The sequence below is a fragment of the Heterocephalus glaber genome, unplaced genomic scaffold (assembly GCF_053883595.1).
Source record: "Heterocephalus glaber isolate CG9 unplaced genomic scaffold, H.glaber_assembly_v1.0 deba00001781, whole genome shotgun sequence".
Classification (NCBI taxonomy): Eukaryota; Metazoa; Chordata; class Mammalia; order Rodentia; family Bathyergidae; genus Heterocephalus; species Heterocephalus glaber.
This window is the reverse complement of record NW_028258467.1, coordinates 1,582,507-1,601,474: the sequence shown is the minus strand read 5'-3', so window position 1 is coordinate 1,601,474 and position 18,968 is coordinate 1,582,507. Positions and strand designations below refer to the sequence as shown.

Here is an 18,968-nt window from a genome sequence, read left to right as displayed (position 1 = left end):
GGACAAGTGGCCCAGGGCAGAGACAGCCAGCACAAGGGGCTCAGACAAGTGTCATAGTGGAGATGGGACTGAAGGAAGGGCACAGGGATATGGCTTTGCTGAACCTGGCACAGGTATCAGAATATGCCATACACTTGATATTGTACATTTCACTGCATTTAGCTTATACCTCCATAAAAATAACATGTAAGTCAAATTTTTAAAAATCGCAACTGTGATTTCCTTGGAAGTTGTTGATAAGTGGATCCCAAAAGTCATAAGAAGTGTAGTGGCCTGCGGTCATCGAGATCCAGGGAGGCGCCTCAGGGTAGATGGGGGCAGGAGTGGGGCCAGGTGCCTGCAGCTTGGGGAAGACTGTGACGATGACAACACATGTCCCCAAGGAGACAGCATGAGATGGGCCTCTCAGTACCCCAACTCCCAGGGTAATGACATCTACATGTGACAGGAAACTTCTGGAACTTAAGGAGAAACTGGGATTGGATGCAGCAAGGTAGGGACATCTGCATTGGGCTGTGGTGTGTCTAACCCAGGCCTGTGCTCTTGGGAGGAAACAGAGAGCCAGGGGATGAGGTGGAGCTGGTGAGGTCGCTCTTGGACATGCTGGGAGCCTGGCCTGTCTATCCCAGTCCTCCCTGCGAAAGGGTTGATGGGAAACCATGAGGTTATTGGCACCTCTACAGATACATGGAGACAGGGTACATGGCAAGTGGCTGCACTCACCTGAAAGAAGATCTGTAGCACCCCATGGAGGAGGCACAGGCGGCGCCCAAGGAACACAAGGAAGGGCACCAGCAGCTCCAGGACGTGGTTGCTGAGTGTCTCAAAGCGGTGGAACCACCAGGGTGACCGGTGCAGGAAGTAGGACAGGGGGTTGGGCACAGGCTGTGTCTGTGGGGACAAGAGAGACCATGAGCCTCCATGCTGGTGGTGGGGGCTTCAGGGATGGAACATCACTTGGCTCTATCACCTCCTGGCTCCCTGAGGCCTGCACAGAAGAGCCATCTGGCCTGTCTGAGAAGGGCCAGGGAATTTTTGAGGGGAAGGAGGTGTTTTGAAGCCAAAACAAGTTCTTTTTTCTCTGTTATGAAATTTTCATCATTTAAAGGCAAAAACTACACACTTTAATTGAAGGAGTCATGCCTCTAAAGGATAGGTCCAAATAAGGAACACAGGCCCTGGGAAAGCTTGCAGCTCACTGACTGAAGGTGGCAAGGTAGCAGCCTCTGAAGCCCAGGATGGCTCCCACTGCCAGGAGACCCGGGGTTGCCTGGTGCACATATCCGAGGACCATGCCCACCTCTGGGCTCAGTAAGGTCCTGAGGTCCCTCTGTCTTCCTGGTGGAGAGGCCTTCCATAGGGCCACACAGGTTTTTTTCAAGGGACTGGGACTTGAGCACAGGCAGAGAGGTGGGGGTGAGAGTGTCATAGATAGCACCAGGTGACCCTAAATGCGCAGAAGTTCTGCCGCAAGGAGGAGCAAAAGCCACATGGAGAAGGTGCTTTCAATTCAGGCCATGAAGGGGCCTGGCCTGCTCACACTGGCACACAAGGACAAAGCTTCCTCTCTGCACTGAAGCCTGGCTGTGAACTGTGTGTGGAAGGGGGCAACACTGCACCCTGTAAAACACAAGCCAAGAGCTGAGGGCTCTGGCACCTGTGGCTCAGTGGAGGCACACCGCTGGCTCATTACGGGTCAGTGACATGCATCACACTCAGGATATACAGCCCAGGATGTATAGCCCAGACATGGGGTCACATTTTACAAATTTGAAAGGAGACAAACCAAAGTCAGCAAGATATGAGAACAGAAAGGGTGATGATTTGGAAGGGGGAGCATCGCTGGGAGATACATATCTGTGCTGGTGTTAGAGCACCTCTTCCTGTCCCTGCAGAGAAAAGTCAAAAGACAGAAGAGCCTGCTCCACTATTTTCCTATCTTTGTAAATACAGATTCTGTATTGTGGGGTTTTTTTTTTTTGGTACCGGGGATTGAACTCAGGACCTTGTGCTTTCGAGGCAGGCGGTAGAACCACTGAGCTAAATCCCCGGCCCAGTATTGTGGGTTTTAAAAATTTATTTATTTATTTATTTGGTATCAGAGATTGAACTCAGGACCTTGCGCTTGTGAGGCAGGCAGTGGAACCACTGAGCTAAATCCCTGGCCCCATGTATTGTGGGTTTTAATCCAAAAGGGAATGCTATAATTCTTTCCTGGAGAATGGATTCAAGCTCCACATACTTATTTTAACTGAAGACCATGCTGCACACCTCCCACCCACTGACTGGGACATCAGCCACACTAATTCAGGCACAGAGGCCTCTAGGGAAGGTGGCACATGCATGCCCAAGGCAGGTCCTTGAGCTGAAATCTGAATTCTCAGTCTGGTTTAAGGTGACCAACCCCTTCCACAGTGCTGATGACAGTGTCCTGGGGACACATGAGCTCTTGATGGGATGGGGAGGCCACCCATGGTGAGGCCTCAGTAAGGACATGGTGTATGTAGAAGCAGACTGGTGGCAAGGGTCCCCTGGGATCTGATCCCTGGATACCTGAGGCCCAAAGCTGTGGTTGCCACCTGGGCAGAGGTGGCAGCCAAAGAAGTCATGCTGTGGGGATCACCAAAGGGTTCTTGTGAGCATGAGCTGCCTGGCTGCTGTCCCAAGGTGATGGGAGATAAAGAGAAAGAAAATGAGCAACACAGTGGTGACTGGGATATGAAAACACTTTAAAAATAGCCAGGCCACTTAACATAGCTCCCCAGCAATGCTGGTTCCCCAGATGGCAGTGGTGAGAGGCTGTCATGATGGTGTCCACACACTGGACCCACCATAGGTAGAGTCTGCTTCCCTTGCCCTTGATCCCCAGTGGCTGTGAGACTTGCCTTCACCAAGATAATATTTGGCAAGGGATACCTGGCAACATCCCAGTACAGGCCTTATGCAGACCGGCCCATGAGAAAGGCTCTTCTGAGATTACTCCCTATGAGGAAGGTCACCTCACTGTGAGGTAAAGTTACCCCCTGGGAGGCAAGGTCACCTGTTATGTGGTGTGGTCACGTGGAGCAGCACTAGGTCTCCAGAAGGGGAACAGAGCCCTCCTGGGCTGGCCATCACCCAACAAGTGTCCCCACCTGACAATCTGTGAGATGTGAAAATATATGAGTTGGCAGTCTGGATCTGCACAGATGGGTGAGGAGCCTTGGACATGCTAAGTACACAGACAAACAGAGGAGCTTGCTTTGCAATTTAATTAAATATCTTAAAAAGATGATGTGGTTGTTTAAAGAAAAATTATAAAATATTGGGCCAGGGATTTAGCTCAGTGGTTCTGCTGCCTGCCTTGCAAGTATAAGGTCCCAAGTTTGATCCCCAGTACAAAAAAAAAAAAAAAAAAAAAAAAAAAAAAAAAAAATATATATATATATATATATATATATATATATATATATATATATATATAAAATGGTATGTGGCTTATAACATATGCAAAAGTAACTGTGACAATAATAGCAAAAAGGCCAGCAAGGGGAAATGGAAGAATATTACTGTAAAGGTCTTTTAGCATTTTTGAAATAAAGAGCATATAACTTGCACGTACAATAGGATGAGTTAAAGATACATATACTCTAAATCCTAAAATGACCACTGAAATAAAACAACAGAGAGTTAGAGGAAATAAACTGTAAAGAAAAATATAAAGAGTCATATTCAGTCAAAACAAGGCAGAAAATGATGAGAAGAGAAATAAGACAACAGACAGATGTCCATCCATGTCAAAAATCAGGTTTGATACAAATAATCTAAATACCCCCATAGAAGGCAGCATTTGTCAAACTGGACAAATAAGATGCAGCTAGGTGCTACCTTGTAAGAGATGACTTCAGATATGGTGAGTGGGGAAGAATCACTGCACAGACACTGCTCATGGGAAAGCTGTGAACAAGCAGACATCAGAGCAGGAGCAGGAGACAGAGAGAGGAGGAGGAGTGCTGCACGGCATCCATGAGGAAGTGTAGTGCGTAAACACCTACCTACGTGGCTAATAACAGGGCCAAACTGCACGCATTAATACCTGCAGAACATGGAACAGGTCCTTCTTAAGCTTAGATGGAATGTCCACTGAAACAAACCAAATTCTGAAAACTGTAAAAGACTCAGGCATGTGAAGTATACTCTGACAATAAAGGAATGAAATAAGAAGCCCCAAACAGAAAAATATCTGGAAAATGCCCACAGGTTTAGAAACTCAATCACATACTTCTAACTTTGTGGACTCTGACTTCCAGTGTGTGTTTTGTCATTTAAGTCAGTGTGTTATCAATGTGAAGTCAGGGATCAGGACTTGCTCAGCATCACAAAGCCAGAAGGGTATCTGTTCTTCCACTCTCCATCCCTGGCCTTCGGTGACCTGAGGCCATATTCCTGCACCTACCTGTGGCTTGGAATGCGGACCCGTGCACAAGAGGCAGCCTGTGCTCCCCAAGCCCTGTGGGTTCAGTCTAGTAAATCTTCCAGTGGACAAGCAGCTAAGCTGCAGCTTCCAGTCTACTGAATTGGATTTGGTTATGGCTTCTACAAAGTTAACTTTTATGGCTTTCATGAATTAGTCAACCTTGGCACAAATTATTCCCAAATTAGGAGACCCCTAAATCTTAGGGCACTAGTGACCCATTTCCAATTACAGACCAAGACAGCTGGTAGCACAGGTCCCCTGGTCACCATTAAAAGTAAGATCTTGCTAAGCAAGACCCTGGCTGAAAATAAAAAAGGGCTGGGGCTGTAGCTTAGTATGAAGGCCTTGAGTTCAATTCCCAGTTATCCACCCCCCTCAAATAAAGTATTTCTCCTGGCTGAAGCCCCATGTGAACAGGCCCTGGACACAGGAGGAAGGAATCTATGAAGGAGGAAGGGCATGCAAAGCTTCATGTTGTGGAGTTGGGAAGCGGCCTCGGGTATGAGTTCGGGACAGGGGTGAGCCCAGTGAGCCTCAAGTGAGTGAGCTAGACAGGTGGGACACTAGACCATAGGAGTCATGAAACATGCTGTGTTGAAGGTGGGTGGATCCAGCAGCAGTGCCTGGCAGTGCGAGGACACAGACATCCCTGGAACCAAGGTCGAGCCTGGTGTGAGGGTGGGGTGTGCACAGTCCATAAGCTTCATAAGCAAGGTTGTCTGGGCAGCAGGCCCTGTCCCTGGGGGCTGTTAGCAGGTTTGAACCACTGCAGACACTTGTAGAGCCCTGGAAATCAGACAATCCAACTGGTACTGGTCTGACATGCTCTGGGTCCCAGGCCTGGGGTTGGTGAGTGTTGGAGGAGTTTGCAGCACTCAGTGCCCCAGGCTGGGATTGCAGAACCATCTGGCATGGATTGTGCTGCTTATCTACAACCCTTCTGTGTGGAAGCCCCAGGAGGTGGCCCTGATGTGGATGACAGACATGGGATCTTGTGTAAGGGAGTCAAGGGGCACCAATCAGGTACAGGGGGTGCCCACATTGCTGGGTACTGCTCCCTTCAGGTCTGTGAGATGAAACCTGGCCCCCAAGGCAAGCAGCCTCTCTGGGGTTTTCAGGACATGGTAAGAGAGGCAGAATTAAATTTCTCCCAAACCCCCAGCAAGAGATTAAACCTACCCCCAAAACGTGTACTGACGGTAACATCTGTAGTCTCTTCACTAGAGACCCATCCTGGAACACTGTCTCTTGTATCAAAACCATCTGGGGAATCTGTGTCCTATCCTTCTTGATGACAAAAACTTCTTAAACCCCAAGTGGAGACAGCCCCTGTGGCTGGAATACTCCACATGGGACTTCTCACCCGTAAGTGCCGACGGGCGTGAAGGGAAGCTGCATGTCCACAAGCCTACAAATAAGGGCCAGGTACAACCCTCTTGGTCTCACTGTTTTGGGCTGGAGCAGGTCCTGAGGGATGCAGGGACAGGTACCAGTCCTGCCATCAGCTGCCAGCACACTCCTGCCACACTGGTGCATGCTTCTCAGAGTGAATTCTCTCTTCCTGATGGTCACTGCTGGTCCCCATGGAGTGTGGGGGATGGCCTCAGCTAGAAGCACATTTAGCAAAGTCCTACTCCAGTTTACCTCTCTGGAAGGGTCTGTGGTGAGGCATCAGAACACACTCTTTCCACGGACAGGACTGCAAGCAGTGCCAGTGCATAGTGGGTCAGGGGAAGGCCAGCCAGTCCCTGCTTAAAGCCCAATTCCCTGCTGTGCACTGGGGGCACCTGCAGGGTCATTTAGGTGGGGAGATGTAGATTCATTATATTTCTGCACTTTGAAATTTTCCATAGAGAAAAATAAAACATTAAAAACCATAGCAGAACACTAAGTTTCAATCAAAACATGCAATCAAATCCTGAGCTAAAAATTATTGCACTCCTGCACTAATTATCCCAACTGCACTCCTGGATTCCTGAGTTGGGCTGAGACAGCAGGGCAGGCCACAGGCTCTGGGACTTTAGAGGACTCACAGAAGACACAGAGCCCTTCAGATTGGCACAGAATCTTTCTGGCCCTGGGGTCCCTGATTCATATCCACAGGTGGGTCCTCACGAATGCCTACATGGTGTGTCTAGGTATGATGGATGTGGGCACAGTGAGAAGCATGCATATGGTCTGTCTAGGATCTTGCCATAGCACCCCTTCTACCTGGAGCCCTTGTAATTCACTCACAAGCCCCTTCCCTTTGTTTTTCTCTCTTTCTCTCCCCTCTCTGTGGTGCTGGGGATCAACCCTATACCACGTACCATGCTAAGCTTGTGCTTTGCACTAGGCCACAACCCAGCCCAGCAAGCCCCATGGCCAACCAGGTCATGCCAGGAGGGCTCCTAAAGGGCAGGGCAGGTCCCAGAGGTGCCACCTGGGAAGTGGCTGTGTTTGGGCTTGTGTTCCCAGAGCCTGCTGCCATCTCTTCCCTTGGGTGAGTCCTTGTGCCACCTACTCCTCAGCCCACACTGGTGCCTGGTCTCCAGGGACAGGAGAAGCCTGTGACCCCAGCAAAGACCTGTGAACATTCCTGCTCCTCTGGCCTCCATAGATCTCAGCATCTGCCAAGGGCTCTTCCACTGTGGGGCACTGGTCCTCATGTGTGGAAGTGAAGACTTGTCAGACAGCCAGCTTCCTGTGGAACTGGCAGGAGCACAGAAGTTCCCACAGCCCACAGGGCCACCACCATGGGAAGCATGCTACTCCCTACTACAAGCATTTTAAGTGCTCCACAACATAAAAACATTGCTTGATATACCTTTTGAACTCCCAGAAGCAATAGATTTGAAAGAGTGAAGGAGAGAACTTGGGGCCTCATCATCCACTGCTTTGTGGGGTGCAAGCTCCCCTAAGCACCTAGATCCTCCATGTCATCAATGTGCAACCAACTTCCCCTTGTTTCTAAGAGCACCTGCCCAAGAGATGAGCAGGCAGGGCCACACCCTGAATGGAAGGCATCGGGTGAGTATCATCAGACTGCTGCTCAGGGTCAGGACAGAATAGATGGACAAGAGACATGTCACCTTTTCTGGACTAACCACACAGACCTAGTGGAGGAAATGCTGCCCTCTAGACCTGGGATCTTTAGAGTATAGGCCACTCAGAAACATCTGCACAGCAGCAATGACTGGCTGGTGTCTCGGACATGTAGCCAACAAAGCCAGGACTGTGGATGTCAAGGGCATTAGGCCTGTGGGGCAGTGGCCTTTTGCCCCTGCCTTCCTCCTGGTGGGTGCTCACATGCACCATTCTTCCCTTGGCCAGCCAGGTATGAGGGAGAAGACTGCCGAGGACATGTGGCACACGTGCCCACATCCAAGGACATGTCACCCTTGTGATTAGAATATTCTGCTGTTTCAGGCAGAGGCCAATCTTCCCAACCTTGACATTTTTAGAAAAAGAGAACATCACAAGCAGTGAGAAGGACACTTAGTCCCAAGAGGATAAACTAGAAATGCCAACTGAAGCTACCCTCAGGCACACTTTATGTTCTTGGTTAGAAAACTGAGGAAGAGGGAAATGAATTTGGGGTAGGTGCCAGGTGCCAGGAGAGCACATGAAGGAGTGTTCACCTGTCCAACATATGCATGTGAATGCCTGCATGAATACATGCACCCTCAAACACAAAAACGCACAGACACAACCACACGTCCACGTTGAGCTCAAGGCTCCCAGGCTCCATCACAGCATCTACATTATCAAGAGCTCTCAGCTGGTGATGGTGCAGGTGACCTGCATGTCAGCTGTTCTTGCTTGGGCTGAAGTTCCAACCTAAAGACTCAATACCACACAAAGGCTTCTTTTATGCATGTGGAGTCTGAGGGACTTTACAAATAATAGCAGTGGAAAGTGATTTATTTCCCTGGATTAAAGGTCAGCTTGGTGTGCAGGACTCTGGAGCCAAACAACAATATAAACTTCTATTAATTTATCAGTGCTGCCCAGAAAAAGGCTGGGGGAAGAGATGGAGGGAGATGAAAAGAGAGAAAGAGAAACAAAGAGACAGACAGATACATGGGGAAGAATGAGACAGAGAGAGGAAAATGGGGGGAGAGACAGAGGAGGACAGAGAGACAGAGTGGGGACAATGTGAAGGTCGCAGCTCTCAGGCACAGATCCACCACTATGTGACTCACTCTGGGTGGCCATGGATTTAATTTGGCCACAGAAGACTTTTGACAGCTCAAGGAGCCAAAACACACACAGCAAACCTTGTTAAAGTTTAACTGTAAAGCTGTAGGATGAAAGATTTTCATGCAACATGGAGAAGTCAAGGTACAAATTTGTGTAATTGATGAGCCTGGGGCACCTTGAAGTTTTAGTAAGGAGATAATAAAAAAAACAAAAGAGACACATGAGCCAACCTGAAGGAGCTCACAATAGCCAAAGCTGGAACAATTTGAGCAAAAAAAAAATAAAAATCACATAATAAATTAAACCAAAAATGATTGAATATAAATAAAAGGGGAGAAGAGACGCCTTTACAGAAGAATTCCAATTAATATATGCAGATATTTCTCTCTAGGAATTAAAGCTTAATATTGTACTCTCCTGGAGAGTGGGTAGGATTTAGTGTCTTGTTTTCTAAGAAGAAAATTTGTAAAGGAGGCAAAATGTGACTTTTCAGTGGAGAATCTACCAAACACTACCGTGGTCAAGTGATTAAGGTTATTATCATCAGAAAGTTATGCTGATATCATGAGAAGGGCATCTCACTATGAATTTTTCTCAAAACCTACAACCACAGTGTAATTACGACAAAAACATCTGAGAAACTCAAGTCATGGGACATTTTACAAAACACCTAACTAGATGGACTTCAAACTTTCACGGTCATGTCAAGATCATGAAAAATAAGAAAACATTAAAAAAAATCACAGACCAGAGAAGACTAGTGAGCTATGATGACTAAAGGCAACATGGCATCTTGGATTGGGTCCTGGAACAGAAAATAGAAAGTAGTAAAATGCAAATAAAATCTAGAGTATAATCAATAATAATGTACCATTGCTGGTGGCTTAGTTTTGTAGATGTATCACAGCAATGTAATATATTAACATTAGGGAAAACTGGGTGAGGGGTACCCATAAATTTTCTGTACTCTTTTTGCAACTATTCTGTAAATCTAAAATTAAAGTAAGTTTTATTAAAAACAAAAAGCAAAGCAAAAAATTTATGTAATCAAAGTGGTTGAAAAGTTCAGGTCCTAGTAACCTGGAAAGAGCAAAGAGGTTAACATGGGAATGCCCCCGCCACCAACAGCCTTTCCTTGCCATTCTAAATGGAGCACTATGTGTTTTAAAGATAACTAAATGAATATAAAGTTGCTAGCAGGTAAGATGCATTTGTTTTTCTTCCCTTCATAAGTGTCTGAGGAGGAGGTGCTTCTGGGGGCATTTCTGTGGACAGTTTTACTAAGTTGTGGTTATAACTGTCTGCTGGAGTGGAGCTCATGAGCTTGGTGACAAGGCCTTTGGTGTACATCACTTGAACAGATGATTGGTCTTGAAGTAAGGAGAACACCTTAGGGCTTGGGTGTGAGTGACATGGACAGAGTCATCTGGTGAGCAGCAGAGCCCAGGAATACAGGGCTGCTCCCCAGGCCATGGGATACCAGGTGGCCCCATGACACTGTGACATAATGATCAATGTGTACAGGTAGTCCCCAACTTTATGTTGGTGTGAAAGTGAGACACATTCAATAGAAACTATACTTTGAATCCTGATCCATTCCTAGGCCAGTGACACAAGGTATGATCCTCTTCTCAGTACTGGGCAGTGAGTTAGCTGCAACCCCACAGAATGACCAGTACTCTGCAGTGCTGGTGGCCATGATGTGGAGGCGAGAGGAGGCCACTGCACCGGAAGCAGGGTGCAGTTGTCCTGAGTCAGGGCATCCACACTAGGTCTGCTCTGGGCTCCTGATGCAGAGTATCTCATGTCCCTGAACATTTGTTGTACATTATGAGCCCCTTCTAGCCACCCAGAGTTTAGGCTAAGGAGGCCACTCCTGGGGTGCTGGTCACAGAGGTAGCTGCCACTTGTGTGTGTGAATGTCTGCCCTACCTGCCCCTTGGGAGGGGAGCTGGGGATGGCCTAAACCTTCAATGGCCAGTGAGTTCATCAGCCCTGCCCTGTAACAAAACCCTGCAAAACAATAGAGCTCACACTTCAGGGCTGGTGACCATGTGAGGTGTGTGGGCCTTTATCTCTTCCCTCCAGTGCAGCTGATACCTTTGTGATAAGTGGCAATTGTGAGGAAACTATCCTGAATTCTATGAACTATACTACAAATTACCCAATTTGAGGAGGGTCTGTGGGAGCTGGGTTATAGCAAGCCGGACAGAGGTGGCAGGTGACCTGGGACCTGCTGCTGGTGACTGGTATCCTCAGTGGGCCCTCTTGGTTCCTGCTCCCCATAGCCCATCCAGCTAGGCTTGCCCACAGTTCCAGGGACAGACAGGCCCCAATTCCACCTAAGCTGCCCATCTGGCCCTTTCTGACTCCAGAGCCAGAACATATACCATCTGCCTGTCCTGTGTTCCGCTCCACATCCTCTGTAGACAGTGCTCCCAGTGAAAACTCATCTAGGTGTTCTGAAGCCACTTTCATCCTGTGGCTAAGAGCTTCAAGTGAGCACAGGCCCCTGGCCTCACAGTCCTCATGCCAGGAGAGTCAGATGCATGAACATCCTGCCAGTGTTTCTGGGCCAGCCAGTACCACAAGCACATTTTGTCCACTGTTGAGGCCAAGTGTGATACAGCAGGACCCTGGAGTAGCACTGGCTGCTCACAGGTTCAGAGCAGCTTTGGGAGTGTAATGGAGCCTTCACAGCCCGGGTTCTTCTCAGGCCTTCCCTGACCTGAGTGTGGCGCTTCTGTGGACATAACCTCAGACCCTCAGGGTTCCCCTCTCCATGTGACCCAGCTGGCCAGGCTCTGAGGAAGGGGGCAAAGATCCTTAGATACTCTGGGGCTTTCAGCAGGGCCCTGTTCAGCCTGGACACTGAGCTGAATGAGGACATGTGGAGGGAGCTGCTGGCTGCAGACTGTCATTCTGGGGAGCAGACCATGCTTGGTCTTTTTGGCAAGGTATGGCTGGTGCATCAACTCCTACTGAAATGTACATGCAGGTAGCTCTAAGACTTTCCAGCACCTGGTCTGTGTGTGCGAATGGTCCACTAGCACACAATCAGTTCATTTGTTCCCAGGGGCTGCTTTCTATCATGGTACATGTGGTGTTGACAACATTTCCTCTTGGCACATTACCGAAAGTTGGTGACCATGCCCGAGGACAAAGGAGCTCTGGGGTCCCCAGCAGAGCAGAGAGAGAATTTCTGAGGGACATTTGATAAGATGAAGAGCAGTCTCAAGACCTTGAAAAATAGTCAAGGCATCAGGTCAAAGAGAAACACTAATGGTGCTGTTTGGGTACCCAGGTCACCAATACAGTGGCCCAACATGCTGGACACACAACTGCGAGGGAACAGTGCCTTGGCTTTCAAACATGATGTGAAATGTCCAAAGCTCAGGAAAAAGAAGCTACATAGGACAATGAGAACCACAGCGGTAGCCTCTTGGCCAAGAAGCAAGTAAACACTGGCTTTCCTATGTTTGGGCTGTGGGCAATGAGCTGAAACATGGAGAAAATGAGTCTTACAGGACAGAGATGTGTGCTGGACACCAGGATGTCAAATGCTACCCTGGCATCTGCCCTTAGCATGTGGGCATCTGGCAGGGACAGTGGCAGCGATGGTACTGTTCAAGGCTCTGACTTGGGCCTATGCCTGGTAGTTGTGTCCGAAGCCCTGGGCTGAGGCCTGAGATGGGGCATTTGGGAGAGCAATATGGAAGCAGCCATGCCTGCCAGAGAAGAGTGGACTGTAATGCAGCTCCAGAAGGTCCAGAAGTGACCAGCTTGGCCCAGGGGCTTGGGAAAATCAGCTCGACTTGCCTCCAGGGTAGGTCAAGTGCCCATCCCACCAGCCTAGTGAGCAGGGACCTCTGCAAATGCTTCAGGCCGACTGCCTAACGAAAGGTAGAACATCCTGGATGTGTGCAGCAGCACTGTGGTGGCCAGTGTGCTTCTTACCTCGTAGTGGTAGTCCATGCAGGTGAGGTCCCACCAGCACTGGTCACCCCGGATTTTGATCAGGCCCTGTAGAGGTGAGAAAGCAGAGCATCAGGCATGGCCAGAACATCGTCAGGCCTGGTAAAACCAGCTCCCAAGGATGAAAGTGGACCATGAAAGGCACGGTGGCACATGGCCTGTAATCCCAGCTACTCAGGAGGCTGAGACAGAAGGACTGAAAATTTCAGGCCAACCTGGGCAACTTAGAAAGATCCTTTCAAACAAAACAAAACAAAAAACCAAACCAAACCAAAACAATATAAAAAAAAGTGGACATCTATGACACCAGAAAGCCTGTGCTGTGAAAGAATATGAACACTCTAAAAAGTAAAATTTAACCAAACTTTATGGAAGGCACACTCAGGACTTTTTTTTTTTGGTGGTACAGCTCAAACATAGGGCCTTGCGTATGCTAAGCAAGCCTTCGCCCACTGACCTATATCCCCAGCCCTTTTTATTTTTTATTTTGAGATAGGGGCTTAAGTTGCCCAAAGTGGCCTTGAACTCACAATCTTCCTACCAAGTAGCTGGGATTACAGGAGTGCGCCCATAGCCCTGGCTCAGTCACCCTGAGCAGTGTCTCCAGGGAGGAGGTCAGCACATGTGCCTTGTCCCTTTTCTCTCAAGCACCAGCAGTATCAGGTGACTCATTCATTTCCAAGTCAGAAACAACTGTTTCCTGCTAGAACTAAAACCTTAGCCAGAGATGTAGAGATTTGGTTCTAATTTCTATCTCTTCCATATGAACTATGATGCAAGGTAAGAAATGATTTTAGAGAAAGAAGCCCAGTCTTCTCCAGAGACAGTGCTTCCTGCAGCTATGCCTATCCCTGGAAAAGGTGGATTGGCTATATCTATCTACTCATTCCTCATCCACTTACTCATCCGTAATTCACTTATCACCCATCCATCATCTACTCATCCATTACCCACCCGTCACCTGTTAACCACCCACCCACCCATCACCCATCCACCCATCCATCATCCATCCACTCATCACCCATCCATTATCCATCCACCCATCAATCATCCACCCATCATCTATCATCTACCTATCCATTGTCCATCCACTCATCATCCATTCATCATTTATTCATCATTCATCATCTACCTATCCATCAACCATCTACTAATCACCCATTAACCGTCCATCATCCATCTACCCACCCATCACCCGTCCATCATCTATCCACTCATCACACATCTATCCATCATCCATCTACTCATCAGTTATCCATTACTCATCCATCCATCTATCATCCATCAACTCATTACCTATCCATCCATCACTTAACTATCATACAACATCCACTTGTCCATAATCAATCCATTTATCCATGGTCCATCCATCATCCATCTAGCCATCATCTGCCCATCACCCATCCACCCACCCATCACTCATCCATCTATGACCCATCCATCATTACCCATTCATTATTCATCCATCCACTCATCACCCACCCATCATTCATCTATCCATCTTCCACCCATCACCTATCCTTCCATCATCCATCCACTGACCCATCCATCCATACATTCATCATCTACAGAACATTTTCTCTTCTATCACTATCCATCCAATAACCTATTCATCCATCCATCCATCCATCCATCATCAGTCCACTCATCCACCATCTATCCAGTATCCACTTAGCCATCCACGCACCCTCTATCCACTCATCCATCAATTTACCCACCATTCACTTGCAGACCTGGACTGAGTGCCCATGAGGTCCAGGTGGGCCCAAAAGAGGCCACATTCTAGTAGGGCTAGACAGGCATGTTAGAGGTGCATAGAAAAAAGGCCAGTAGGGGTTTACTCAGGCTGTTATAATAAAATACCACAGATGGGTGACTTATAAACAACAGAAATTTATTTCTCACAGACTAGAAATCTGAAGTCAGGGGGCTGGGATAGTTGGTTCTGGTGAGGGTCTGTTTCTGGGTTGCAGATGGCTGACCTCTTGCTATGCCCTCAGATGGCAGAAAGAAGGTGAAGGGTTTTTCTGGGGTCTCTTTTATTAGGACACTAATTCCACTCACAAAGGTTTCCCCTAAATAGATATTGGATGGTATTAGGCCTCACCTCCTACTTTTATCAGCCCAGGACTAGGATTTGAACACATGAACTTGGGGGGACATATCACAAGGCAAGCCTGAAAATGAACAGGATTGACAAAGATGGCTGAAGGAGAGGGGTCAGCCCTGGCAAGGCTGGGGCCACTGTATAACAATAGAGAGTACAGTGTGGAGACTTAGGCCATGAGTGTGAGCATGGTAAGGACAGGTGTGTACGGAGCAGAAAGGATAGGAAAGGATACAACATGGAAACCCAGGGGGTCCCTGGAACCCAGACCCAACCCATGGCACATTGTGTGAGGCCAACCTCAGGAATGGCATGGTGCGGCTGGTTAGAAAGCCCAAGATCCAAGCAGAGGTCATCAGGAAGTACAACCAGACTCCTGGGTAGGAATATAAGTGACACACAAGAGGGACGTCAGGCAGCTGAGGAGACAGGGGCTTTCCATACTCTGGCTGGAACTGGGGATGATGCACAAGTGTGAGAGCCAAGAGGGATAGTGGCCTGACCCTGGAAGACAACTGGCCTCCAGAGGGAAGACGAGGGATCCCAAGAGGACCTGGAGAGAGCCCAGGGGCACCTGCAGGAACACCTGTGCATGGACTGCACTGTGTCACCACTTAACTGGAAGAGGGGCCACTTCCTGTGTCAGTGTCCATGTCTCTAGGGTCCCTCAGGCCCCACGGGTGCCTGCCACTGACATTACAGGTGAGCAGTGTGCAACACTGAGAGTCACATGGAGTTGTATTCCATGACCTGGGAACAATGCTATTTAGAGACTTGCTGGCTATGTTACCATGAGGACCAAGTCCGTCTGAAGAAACTGGTTTGCTCAGATCACAGACACCAAAAGGCAGCACCCAGACATAACTCCCGCCCTGCACATCCCTAGTACTCATACAAGTTGGGTGTGTCGGGCCAACCAGGGTCTGAGTGAGCCTGTCACCCTGAGACTCATCCTGTATCCACTTAGGCAGAACTGATAGCTTCTTCTGCTAGGCAGGAAAGTGGGTGGCACCTTGGCGTCCGTGAGCCTGGCTCAGCATCCCACATCCCTACAGAATCCGAGAGCAGGACTCTTTGGAGATTCAAACCAGGAAGAGGGAAAAAAAACAAAATAATTAAGATGTCACTCAAATTCCAAGTTGATATGAGACACTTAAAAAGCTGAACCTTCCTCCAGGAGTAGAAGATAATTATGCCCCTCCCTCAGCTCACTCCAGCATTGCAGATGTCAGATTTCCACGGCTTCTTTCTTCCAGAGGAAGTGTCAAGGGAACAAAGCCCTCTTTGAGCTTTTTCCAGCTCAAAATTAATTTTGAAAAATGGCACAGACAGGCCACAGCATGCCAGACCCACAGGAGCTAAATGACCTACAGTTGTCCTGTGACCCTCCTGCCCTCTGCTTGAGAAAGACAACACCAAGATGCTGGAACATTTCAGGCTGATAGAAGACGTCTTGATTTTGCATTGAGTGGAGACACAGGTGCTTTTCAAAAATGCACTCTGAACATGGAGATGCCCTGGCCTCAAGCACAGAAACAAAAGCCTGAATGCTGCTTTGGATCCTTGGCCTGAGAGACTGGATGACGGCCTCTTCCTGCTCTGTGAGAACTTAGTTAGACCTTTGCTTCCTTGGAGTAAGAAGGCTGGAGGACAAGCTGTGCCCTGTGAGTAGGTGTAGGGACTCAGGCATGACCTGCAGCACTGTCTCTCCCTTACAGGATCTGAGCTCCCACACAGGAAGTTCACATGCTCTGCAAGACGCTGCAGCTCAGGGCTGCAGTAACTGCCCCATGGTTCACTCATGTGATATAAGCACATGCTCTGTGGCTTCCTAAGACTCAGTTGTCTCCACATTTGGAGGGACTACCCCAGGTGTCACCCAGAGCCCCTGTCCCTGCCAGACCTCAGGCCAGACCAGCCCTTGTGGATGAGGGAATTGCTGCTAGAGGTGGAAGTGTCACCCAAATGTACTTAGGTTACAGATTCACAAACTGCCCTTACTTCAGCTTCAGCTGTGCCCAATGGCTGGGGTGTAGCTCAGTAGTGGAGCATTTGCATTGCATGAGCAGGGCCCTGGGTTCAACTCCCAGCAAAGAAAAAAAAATCTGGACCTCAGGGGCTCTGGGTCCCAAGGGTCCAGTAAAGACCTGGTCATATCACCTAGGGAAGCTCTGTCCCTGTGAGTGGAGCCTCAACACCCTCCATGAGCTGCAAGCGGGCAGAGCTGAGGGCTGCAATGAGCCCTGAATACCCTGGACTGAACTCATGTGCTATAGTTCTACCTAAACACCACTACCTCAGAGCCCCTAACCGACCATGATCTAATGGTTTAGTGGGAGAAATGATGAAAAGAATGATATTTTCATTGCAACTTGGTGCCTCTGAAGTATAGATTTGCCATAAACACTCAGAACTTTGTAAATAATCAACTTCTGCTAGAGGCTACTGCCCTATCTTAGCAAGTTATCCTACCACATAAATTCATTCATCTGACTGTGATAATATTTTTCTTAATTTAGAAAATCCAAAAGGTTTCAGTGTCACTATCTATATTCCTTTTCATCAGACAACGTGGGATTAAATGAACCCCTCCTCTGATCTTGTGAGCAGTCTACAAAGGTGTGCCTGGTAAGCATAGCTCGCTTCAGGAAAGCCACCAGATGGAAAGTTTCACACACGGGAAGTGTAGCTGCTGGAGCTGTTTTGTGTGGTCCTGCAGTTGCTTTGAAAATTACCATGACAACTCTGGTGTGTGACTGCCTATGTGGAGGGGCAGTGAGGAGTGGGGAGGGGGTTCTTAAATCCTTGCCCATGTTAGGGGCCTCATGCCTTTTTAAGCCCCTAAGGATGGCTGTTTTTCTGCCCCCTTTTGCACTGAGACAGAGGGCTGAAGATCAGAAGCTTGAAAGGGCCCCAGCTTGGGTCCTGGGGTGGAGGTTTGCAGCTGGAAGCCAGAGGTCAGGACACTGCCGACATCATGTTCCAAAAATTCCCACCATGTCTCTGAGCCAGTGTCAGAGGTCTGCCCTTCGAGGCTCTCCATGAAGAATGACTGAGGTGGAAGAAAGCCCCTTTTCTCTACTTCTGCCCACGCTAATGCAATAAAACAAATTAGAATAATTGCTCTCATTTTGGAGTTGGGATGCCCAGGATGAGGGAAATGACAAGGACATCCGTTTGATTCTGGTCTTCAAGGGACAGGCTGCATTCTGACATTTATTTCATTATATTTAATATGATTTTACTAGAGGCGTTCTGACTCCAAGAAAGAGCCCGGCGGCAACATCAAAGCCTGTTTTTGTCCCTGTTCCTTAGCGAGTTCTTCTCTACTCGTTCCTAATGGCGTCTCCACCCTATTTGCTAACCTTTCAGTGCTGCCCACGATCCCACACTTCTCGGGCCTGAGCATTGCCTGGAGCACTCTGGGGGGCGGAGCTTGCTCACATGGAAACAGGTTTTAAAATAATCCTGGTTCATGTTGTTCAGAACAGTCACTGGGCCTGTCAGTATGGGCCTGGTGAGCTTCCTGGCTAGCCTGGCTGTGCCTCAGCAGTATCTGGTTCCCCCTCTTAGTGTCTCAGGCTGGGGGAGGGGGGTTGTATGTGCTGGGATGCTGCAGTCACCCACTAGCAAATATCAAAGCACTGCCCTGTGCAATGTCACACACTCTGCCTTGAGTCCTGGCAAACAAGGGCACAGACCTGGAGGTAAAGAGACATGTTGCTTCTGCCCAACCATGTGCCCCAAACTGTAGCTTGTCTAGGACAGAGGTCAGTAGTCTGGGAGATGGTACTGCCTAGGGTGGGTGTTCCCACATATCGCAGGACAGTGCCCAGGAGCTCTTTGACTGGGCTGGGCAAGGTCTAGAACACCTGATGACATGCTGCAGGCAGGTCCCATGGGCCAAGTGGACCATGGTGGAACTTGATGGGCAGTGTCTGTGAGACTAAGTGGACAGAGTTGGGGAAGTGGCACACACAGATGCCATCCTCAGTGCCTCCTACCCAGTCCACTGCTGCTGGGATGGGCTGTTGCTTACCCCAATGCAACCCAGCTCTTCTCTCCCCGCAAATCTCTCTCCATTCCCCATTCTGTGACCACCTGTTTACACTTGGCGCCCACACAAGGCCCTAGTTTTCCTTACCACACCTGCCCTTTGCTGGCCCCAGGGTTCTGGGAGGTCTACTGCGGCCTAAGCTCAGGTAGCACAAAGCCTCTCTTCCACTGCTGGCAGCCAGGACGATGGCC

General features: G+C 48.7%; 1 protein-coding gene across 8 annotated transcripts in view; it reads right to left on the bottom strand.

Moving 5' to 3' along the window:
- The window catches only part of Lmf1 (lipase maturation factor 1), a 99,233-nt gene that overhangs the window by 20,123 nt on the left and 60,142 nt on the right, over positions 1 to 18,968 (bottom strand). For all 8 annotated transcript variants that reach the window (XM_087202845.1, XM_087202846.1, XM_087202844.1 and 5 more), the window contains 2 exons: positions 12,596 to 12,661; positions 724 to 891 (listed from right to left, as the gene is read on the bottom strand). In XM_087202845.1, the coding sequence (XP_087058971.1) occupies positions 724 to 891; positions 12,596 to 12,661 (234 nt within the window). The remainder of the gene's footprint in view (positions 1 to 723; positions 892 to 12,595; positions 12,662 to 18,968) is intronic.